Source organism: Denticeps clupeoides, chromosome 2, assembly GCF_900700375.1.
Source record: "Denticeps clupeoides chromosome 2, fDenClu1.1, whole genome shotgun sequence".
Taxonomy (NCBI): domain Eukaryota; kingdom Metazoa; phylum Chordata; class Actinopteri; order Clupeiformes; family Denticipitidae; genus Denticeps; species Denticeps clupeoides.
In genome coordinates this window covers 366,144-375,758 of record NC_041708.1, presented here as the reverse complement: position 1 = coordinate 375,758, position 9,615 = coordinate 366,144, and the positions used below count along the sequence as shown (strand labels likewise).

The 9,615-nt window shown below is 48.2% G+C and overlaps 1 protein-coding gene across 1 annotated transcript; it reads right to left on the bottom strand.

Moving 5' to 3' along the window:
• Positions 1–913: 913 nt before the first annotated feature.
• LOC114784613 (synaptic vesicle membrane protein VAT-1 homolog) lies at positions 914–4,650 on the bottom strand. The gene is made up of 3 exons (XM_028970116.1): positions 4,178–4,650; positions 1,928–2,135; positions 914–945 (listed from the first exon to the last, which is right to left on the bottom strand). The coding sequence occupies exons 1-3, from the start codon at positions 4,517–4,519 to the stop codon at positions 929–931; spliced, it is 567 nt and encodes a 188-aa protein (XP_028825949.1). The 5' UTR covers positions 4,520–4,650; the 3' UTR covers positions 914–928.
• Between the last annotated feature and the right edge of the window lie 4,965 nt (positions 4,651–9,615).

Here is a 9,615-nt window from a genome sequence, read left to right as displayed (position 1 = left end):
CGCCTGTGGTCAGTGTGGCTTCCTCACAGATCATCTCACGAAGCAGACCTCGATGAACATGCCCACCTCCAAACGTCATCGGGCCGTCACAAAATATTTCAGCAAGCAGATGTACTTCTTGTAAGTTTTATGTTTATTCCGGTACCAACAGTAATAGGCCTCGGGCTGCACAATTATGGCCAAAATGATAATCACGATTATTTTTATCAATGTTGTAAATATTTATTTGAATTTAAGATGAACATCCATTTACCTTTGTTTGGAAAAAAAGAACAATAGACAGGGCAGGTCCATAAACACATAACTATATAATACAGGGTGGGCCATTTATATGAATGGTTGGTGACATTGAACACATTTTATAAGTGGTCAGAAAACTTGTAAATAACACCTGAAAGGATAAAGTTACGTTAATTAAAACCAACCACAACCATTGTTTTTCTTGTGAAATTAACAATAAATCTGATGTGTCACATGACCCTCTTCCTATTGAAAAAACAAAAGTTGCATCCAAGATGGCCGACTTCAAAATGGCCACTATGGTCACCACCCATCTTGAAAAGTTTGCCCCCTCACATATACTAATGTGCCACAAAACAGGACGTTAATATCACCAACCATTCCCATTTTATTAAGGGGATCCATATAATGGACCACCCTGTATATAGCGGGTCAGAACAGAAGCTGGACCTTTACAATGGGGTGATGCTCTGCCCTGTAACATGAATAACGTTATTTGTCAAACACAAAATTTTATAAGATAAAATCTCACTTATGAAATGTTACACATTGATTTTTCGTTGGCTTGTTATTATTTAAATGTAAATATCGCTGACGATCATCTTCGTTTCATCGATTAATCGTGCAGCCTGAATACGCCCGCTTCACATAGAACCAGGACAGAGCTGTTCCTCCATCTGGCATCATTTCACAGTTCATCAGCAGCTTTTAAAACAGATGGAGAAATGGATGCAGCAAAACACGAGACATTGTACAATGAATTGCTTCAATCGGCGGAAAAGCAAGGCCTGGGAGGACGTCTGCCAAAGCAATAATTGGAATGGACCAAGACGGGGGAGAATGTCTGATGGTCAATCCTGCGCTTTATAAAGTATTCTTGCACCTTCCAAAACCCTTGACGCTCCACATCTACTGCAAAATCATAGTTTTGTTACAACTGTCTGTCTCAAGCTGATGAAAGAAAAACTCTGAACCGTGTCACGTTACGGCATAAAAATGTACAAATAAAATATTGCGCCAACCGACAATTGATATACAATACAGGCCAAAATGTGGACACCTTTTCATTCAACGTGTTTTCTTTATTTTCATGACCATTTACGTTGGTAGATTCTCACTGAAGGCATCAAAACTATGAATGAACACATGTGGAGTTCTGTACTTAACAAAAAGTGGAGACCTGACCTCCACAGTCACCGGACCTGAACCCAATCCAGATGGTTTGGGGTGAGCTGGACCAACAAGTGCTAAACACCTCTGGGAACTCCTTCAAGACTGTTGGAGAAGCATTTCAGGAGACGACCTCTTGAAGCTCATCGAGAGAATGCCAAGAGTGTGCAAAGCAGGAATCAGAGCAAAGAAACTAGAATATAAAACATGTTTTCACTTATTTAACCTTTTTTTGTTAAGTCCAGAACTTCACATGTGTTCATTCATAGTTTTGATGCCTTCAGTGAGAATCTACCAACGTAAATGGTCATGAAGATAAAAAAAACACGTTGAATGAGAAGGTGTTTAGACTTTTGGCCTGTGCTGTATGTATGTATACATGATGTGGAATAACTGTTTCTGCAGCAAAGCGTCTCCTCCCAGCAGGAAGTGAGTTGCAGCTTGGCAGGGTCAGGCTGCTGCGGCGTTCTCGCTTTACGGACTGCCAGGAGTTTTGGCGCTGTGGAGCAACCCTTACCTGCGGCCATGTGCACCAGCACGCTCTGCGCGGCTCTGACGTTGGCCATGTGGAACAGCATCATGTGGGCGGTGACGTAGTTGATGGGCAGCGCCGCCCCCTCCTCGTAGCTCATGCCCTCGGGCATCGGGAAGGTGTGATCGGCCGGGGCCAGCACCATCTCCTGCCATAAGCCACACTTGGCCACCACCAAAACCCGGTCCCCGACCTGGCGGAAGTGGAGACAACTCATTTTATTTAAAAACCAGCAAACGGATTCATTTTTATTAGTAAACAGGAACGAGTCCGTTTCATTTTCAATCGGCCATCGTATACCAGGACTCGGGGTTTCGTAGCGGCCGGTGAACAAATATGTGGCCCCCATATTGAGACACTTACTACATACTTATCTGAAAAAACTATTAAGTTGCAAAGGTTTATATGCATTAAGTCCCATATAAGGAAGCGCCAGCGGGGCAGTGGTGGCCTAGCGGTTAAGGAAGCGGCCCCGTAATCAGAAGGTTGTTGGTTCGAATCCCGATCCGCCGAGGTGCCCCCCTTGATGAAGGTCCCGTCCCCGCACACCTGTGTCCGGGACATTTACATTTACAACATTTACCAGACGCCCTTATCCAGAGCGACTTACAGTCAGTAATTACAGGGACAGTCCCCCCCCAGAGACACTCAGGGTTAAGTGTCCTGCTCAGGGACACGATGGTAGTAAGTGGGATTTGAACCTGGGTCTTCTGGTTCGTAGGCGAGTGTCTCTACCCACTAGGCTACAACAACATGGCTGCAGAGGGCCAGTTTCTCTGCCCGGAACGCCGACTCGTACACAGAGGAAACGCGGCAGGAAAAGTGGATCTTGGCTCGTGCCGCATCTTCCTGCAGGTCTCGTATTTTTCCCGAGCAGCCGCATTGTTTCTCTCCTCCCGGTCCTCAAGTGCACAAAATGTGGAAGGCGGGGGAGCGTCCTCCAAACGAGGGCTTTCCGAAGCGTCCCTGGCCGCCGGCTAACGGTCAGCGGGCAATTACAGAAAGTTCGGCAAACGCGGGAAATCACGCGGCCCTTACTCTTCTAGTAATCACCAGGGCGAGGTCACCTTACATTTACATTTACAGCATTTACCAGACGCCCTTATCTAGAGCAACTTACAATCAGTAGTTACAGGGACAGTCCCCCTGGAGCAATTTAGGGTTAAGTGTCTTGCTCAGGGACACAATGGTAGTAAGTGGGATTTGAACCCGGGTCTTCTGGTTCATAGGCGAGTGTGTTACCCACTAGGCTACAACCACCCACCTTGGGATTGATCAGCGCCTGCAGTGGCAATGAGGTGTGGCTGGTGAATTTCATGATTGACGACATGCTATTGATCACGAGTACAAGTGAAGGTCCCGTCCCCACACACTGCTCCCCGGGCGCCTGTCATGGTGCCCACTGCGCACCAAGGGTGACGGTTAAATACAGAGGACACATTTCACTGTGTGCACCGTGTGCTGCGCTGCAACTGTTTTTATTTTTAAGCTAGTTATTATATTCCATTAAACAGCAGGAACCTCAAAAAATCTAATTTAGTAAAGGCTCCGGCCAGCGTGATCCTGCGACACGCCCCACGTTATCAGTTGCGGGATGGACGACTGGAGAATTTTAAAACGTGTGTGTGTGTGTGTGTGTGTGTGCACGTTCTGGGGTAGAAGGAGTTAAGGGAAGGAAATACCGCGCCGTCAGCGTGGGACAGCAGATAATTATGTTCTTATGCGACTCGGTCGCACCAGAAATGCATATTTTGGAGGTGCAGAGACAACAGAGTCTAATTACAGGTTGCGTGTTGCTTTAAAGTTGCATGATTGTCTTTTTTTTATTTGTGATTTATGTCTTCTTGCCGTTTGTTTCATCCGGCAGCAAATCATGTCAAGTGGAGGGAGTGGGATTCCCCGGGAATACAGAACCAAAGGAAATAAATAACGGTCCCCCGCCCCCACGCTTCAGGGGAGAGGTGGACGTCCCTGAGGACAATAAACCAAGACGCACAGAGGCGAGGTGACGGATGAACACAGCGCAAAAAAACCCCACCCCATCCCTCAGCAGGCAGTCGCCCCGGCAACAGCTGCTGATGTCACAGGCCAGTGTAACAGATCACCATCATCATCCTCGTCACGCCCTACAGGATCCATGCGTTGCACAACTAATTATCAGCAATTACGAGGAGAGATATTTCATACATCTGGTCCACCTTCATTCTCCCGATGCATTTGTGAATTCAGACTTACTCTCCTGTCCTCCACCCCCTCGCCCACGGCCTCCACCAGGCCGGCGCACTCCATGCCGGGCGTGACGGGCGGGGTCGGCAGGCGCTCGTACAGACCCTGCCTGGCCATCAGGTCGGAGAAGTTGAGCCCGCAGGCCCGGACCCGCACCGCCACCTCTCCGCCGCCGGGCGCCGGCCGGCCCTGCTTCAGCTGCAGCCGGACCTTGTCGTAGCCCCCGTAGCCCGTGAGGACCAGGGAGCGGTAGGTGAAGACCTCCTGCTCCACCACCTTCTCCCCTCCATCTCCCGCCGGCGGCTCCTGCTCCTGCTCCGTGTCTACGGTCGGCTGCTCCTCTCCGGACATCCTGAAGGGAGAAGCGGTCTGCGCCGACGTCCGAGTGAAAGTGAGAAGTTCGGGGAGACCGAGGCTACCCTGCCCGGTGTGTTCTGGCTGGAGGAAGACGGCGGAACACGGAGCCGGGCGACTCGCAAATCCCGGAGGGCGGATCCGGATCGGGGTGGAGCCCGTTCATCCGCTGCGTACAAAACCCGCACGATTTCATAGTAGCTTCAACAATAAGAAAAGAACGGCGTTTTACGAAGCCAAAATACATTTTTAAAAAGTCCAGTGAATAAATGCTCTCCCCGTGGGTCTCCCACAGTCTAAAGGCAGGTGAAGATAAGATAAGATGAACATTTATTAGTCCCACAAGTGGGAAATTGCATTTGTTACAGCAGAAAGTGGATAGAAACAGAGGTCAATTTAATCTGTATATGTATATATGTGCTATGGGGAAAGTAATGGGTAAAATGGGTACAGTGCAAAGGGTACCCCAGTACAGTGTATATATTTACCGTGGTGTATTTGAAGTGTGTGTGTGTGTTTGTCTGTGTGCGTGTGGTCAACTGTGAGGTCTTTGTTTTAGAGTCTGACAGCGGTTGGAAGAAAAGACCTTCTGAACCTCTGCTGTCCGAGCTTCCTGCATGGGGTGGGAGATGTTGTCCAACAAGGATGACAGCTTAGCCACCATTCTCCTGTCACTCACCACCTCCACTGGGTCCAGAGGTTCAGTCTCTTTGAGGAGATGATGTTGCCCCAGCAGACCACACCGTGAAAGATGGCTGAGACCACTACAGAGTTATAAAAAGTCTTCAGGAGTGGCCCCTGTACTCCAGAAGACCTGAGCCTCCGCAGCAGGTCCAGCTGCTCTGCCCTTTTTTATATAGAGCATTTGTATTGTGAGTCCAGTCCAGTTTATTGTTCAGATGAACCCCAAGGTACCAATGAACCCCAAGCTCTCCACAGCCTCAATGTCCAGACCCTGGATGTTCAGTGGTTGCAGTGGAGGATGCTCGTGCCTGCGGAAGTCTACCACCAGCTCTTTGGTTTTTCCGGTGTTGATCTGCAGGTGGTTCTGCTGGCACCAGTCCACAAAGTCCCGTGTCAGTTCCGTGTACTCCCTGTCGTCCCCATCAGTGACGAGGCCAACTATTGCAGAGTCATCAGAGAACTTCTGCAGGAAGCAGTTGGTGGAGTTGTAGGAGAAGTCTGCAGTGTAGATGGTAAAGAACCGTTCCCTGCGGGGCCCTTTTTAATCACACTTCTGACCTCACGGTGGTGGCCTAGAGGTTAAGGAAGTGCCGGTTCGAATCCCGATCCCTGTCATGGCTGATGGTTAAAAGCTGCAGTGTCTCACAATCGCTTTCACTTAAATGAATAGTCCACCGTGCGTTTGAACGTTTTATCATTCCACCCGTGACATGAATATTCTCATGTACGACCAAACCGCAGCTCTTCGGCTGGTCATGTGCTACCAGAGGGAGATGATAATGAGTCAGATGAACGTTTGGCAATAGCTGGCACCCATCACACCAGGAACCACCTGACCGCTGCGTGATCCTGCATCTGTCCTCGAAGTAACTGATCAGTGACCCTCTCGCCGGTGCGCTGGCCCTCCTTCTTTGGGACCCAGATTTGGTCCTGGTCACCTAATGAATCCGTGTAACCGGACCGGCCGCCAGTGGATGTGATGTTCTGGACGACTGGTGTGTGTTTATGCAGCGTCATGCCGGCCGCCCGCCACAGGAAGCTGCTGAGAGAGATTAGGCCGGTCCTCTGGCAGGAAATGCCTGAGCTACAATCTAGGCCAAAGTAGAGCTTCCTGTTTCGTTTCCATTGGCTCCCCTCGCTCTGGTGACAGCGGCGTCCTCTGACAAGCGAGCCGGGGTTCGGGAGATTGTCACAAGACGTGTCGCAATATGTTTAGTGACGCACAAGTCGGACTGCACGATAAAAAGCATGATTTAGTACGACAGGATAACGTTCATATAACGTTCACACAACGTAGGAGTGCCTCTTTGTAAGTCACTCATAAATTAATTAATTAATTAAAAAAAAATCAAGCGATGAGTTTAAGCAGGTAACGGATCGATTTTATTGATGACTCCGGATCAGCCAGCGTGCACAGCGTTCAACAGTCCTGAAGGTTTCTGCTGAACAGTTTCGTATCATTCACCCAGTGGTGGATGCAGCATTTTTCTCCAATGGGACCCAGGACATGTCCGACGTCCTCGCACACAATCTCACCAGTCACGCCATGCGTAAATAAATCTAAAAAAGCTCACATAGTACAATCTCCTCACCAACATTACTGTACACACAGCAGCACGTGTTCAACCTTTTCCCACAAATTCTGTCACTTCAAAATCTCTCCATGTGCTGACGACTGTATTCCTAGATTTTGGCGATGGGAACTGTACCGTCTTACAAACACATTCAGTTCTCAATTCTCAGCATCCCAAGATGATCAAGCGCTCATCAAACTAAAGGGCTGAAAAGCTAGACTCACGCTGCACTGTTCTAGAAATACAGGTTCTAGACGTTTACTAGCATGCAACACAGAAGTCAGGTTCGAACCCCACTTACTACCACCGCGTATTACCTGAGCGGGACACTTAACCCCGTGTGTCTGAAGGGGGACTGTCCCTGTAACAACTCTGCTAACGTTCCTCTGCATTCCACTTTTGATGTCTGAAAGCTGGAGACACTGCTGTCCTAATGCATAGTACGGAGCATCCACATGAATTAGTGAACTTGAGGAGCGTGAGTGGCGTCTTGGTCACGGACACAACACAAGAATTAAGTGATTGTCACTTGTGATACACAGCAGCACAGCACACGGTGCACACAGTGAAATTTGTCCTCTGCATTTAACCATCACCCTGAGTGAGCAGTGGGCACCATGACGGGCTGCACAATACAAGCAGGGACATTATCATACATGCAAGCGTTCAGAGTCGGTACTTTGGGAAGGCGGGTTTGGACACGGCCGACATGGTGGGAGGACACGCAGACAGGGGGGGGCCTAGACTCGGCCACGCGGCAGGAATTACACGCCGGCACACAGACAGGGACCATAACTCACAGACGAGAACCCTCCTGAGAAGGCAACAAGTAGACTGGACCCACAGGAGGGGAACAAGCGTGAGGAATCAGAAATAATTCAATTTCAGATTCGCTCTGACCACATTTCACCACTAGGGTACGCCGAAGCACTTTTTCTTTTTCCACCCTTTTCTCCGAGTGTTAATCTCTGGTAAATTCGTCTGGCAAAGACACTCTGCAGGCTGGCAATGGTGTCTGTGGACATATTAGTGAGGCGAGCAATTTCAGCGTACCTCGAAAAGAAAGTAATCCGCCACTTCCTGCTAGTAAGTTCTCCTTCTTCTCGCACAGACGGCTCGGGAGCTTGTGTACACAGTAGTGGTTTCTCGTCCTTTATTAAGCTTCATTTCCTGGCACCCCCCTAAGTTGCTGACTAATACGGCTCAACATACTCCCCGAAATACAGCCAGTTTAAACGTAGAGTGTAGCTCATCTTGCCAGGTAACGTAACTAACGTTGACCGTATCAGCCTCAGCAATTCAAACTATAAAGACGCCACCTAACCGAATAAATCAACGCTGTAAAATAACACCAAGACTAGAAAGAAGCCGGCATTTTACCAGCGGCACCAGAAACAGCAGCAACAGCACCACGGTACCAATAACGTTGAAAATGTCTAAAGTTCTCATTGTTGTGTCAGGATCTTTATTTGTCACGTTTAGTTGACCTGCCAGCTGTCTCGCGGCGCTTACAGAGTGTCACGGTGGACGCCCGGCCAGCGCCGGGTAGGGTGATAATTGGAAGTGATCAGGACCCAATTATCACCCCGTCGCTGCATCGACGTGTTGGCTGTTTCCACGCCTCCTCGGTTCGCTGCCGTCATGTTCGGCACGGTCTTGTTTTATTTTTTCTCACCTCAGCATCTGACACGTTTCCCGTGTTCTATTGTGCGTAAAACACGCCGATGATCCCATTGACGCCTCCTCAATGATCCTCAACCGGATTCTTGTGCTATTCCTGTTCACCACGACTCTTGCTCTTCCCAACGAGTTACAGGAACCTCTCCTCCCCCAGGACCTATATCCAGGAGGCCCGATGCTCTTCCAGCTTCTTCATCCACGGCAAGCAAGAATTGTGGGTAAAATTGAGCGTGAGGTGCAAGCATTCAAATTCCCGGACGCCATCACAATTCGACTCGGGGTCACAGGAGACACCTAGCAGTGCCATATCTAGCCCAGGATTAACTTCAAAGCCCAAAACGGGTCACAATCTCTCAACAGCAGAATGGCCAAGTCCCTCATGTCCAGCTGGTCCACCGTCGTGAACACTTTCTGCAGTTCGTGGGGGTAGATCTCTTCTTCTCCCAACCGCAAAAGGGAATATAAGGTGTGGGGCTCCAAACCTTCTATCCTTTCCATGACTGCCTACATCTCAAATGTGTTTGCAAGCAGTTCTTCTTGACCCCTCGTATAAACGTAGTAGATGTTTATTCGGCTCAGAGCCTCTTCTAGATGCTGGTCCAGCAAATACAGGCAGTATTCCACGTGTCTATTGTCCATCGCTTTGTAAACAGTGCAAGTGAGGGCGTGTACTCTAGTTGTACGCGTAAGTCCTCCAGGTCCTAAAAACACTTCTTGCTTTTCAAACTTTCTTCAAATTATTGTCGTAATATTTGCATTTTTCTTTGGTGGTCAAGACTTTCTGTTTCATTTTCCCTAAATAGATGAGCTTGAAGACCTGATTGCTGACGTTTAAACTCCACATTCTTTAATGCATTTTTTTATTCTATTTTTATTCTTTATTATTTTTTCTTTAGTTTTTTAGGTTCGTTTTTATGTCTTCGTTATTTACAATTTTTGGATCCAAAGGTCTGAATTTTAGAACCTGCCAACTCATTTGATCATTTTAATCGTTTTTGCATATATTTATGGTTACTTGTAGTAGTTTTTATATTTTGTTGTTTCTGACTGTGATGTAGATTGAATGAAGCTCTCCATGTCTTTCCGTGTCCTGCCAGTCAAAGAAATAAAAGTGAGGAGATCAGCAGGGAGGCTGCGCTGTGAACAAGTGTGAAC

Excerpts from the sequence above, each read along its gene's own strand:
- LOC114784613 (XM_028970116.1), bottom strand. The coding sequence starts at position 4,519 with ATGTCCGGAGAGGAGCAGCCGACCGTAGACACGGAGCAGGAGCAGGAG. Across the intron at positions 2,136-4,177 it reads AGGGGGTGGAGGACAGGAGA|GTCGGGGACCGGGTTTTGGT; the intron begins GTAAGTCTGAAT and ends CACTTCCGCCAG.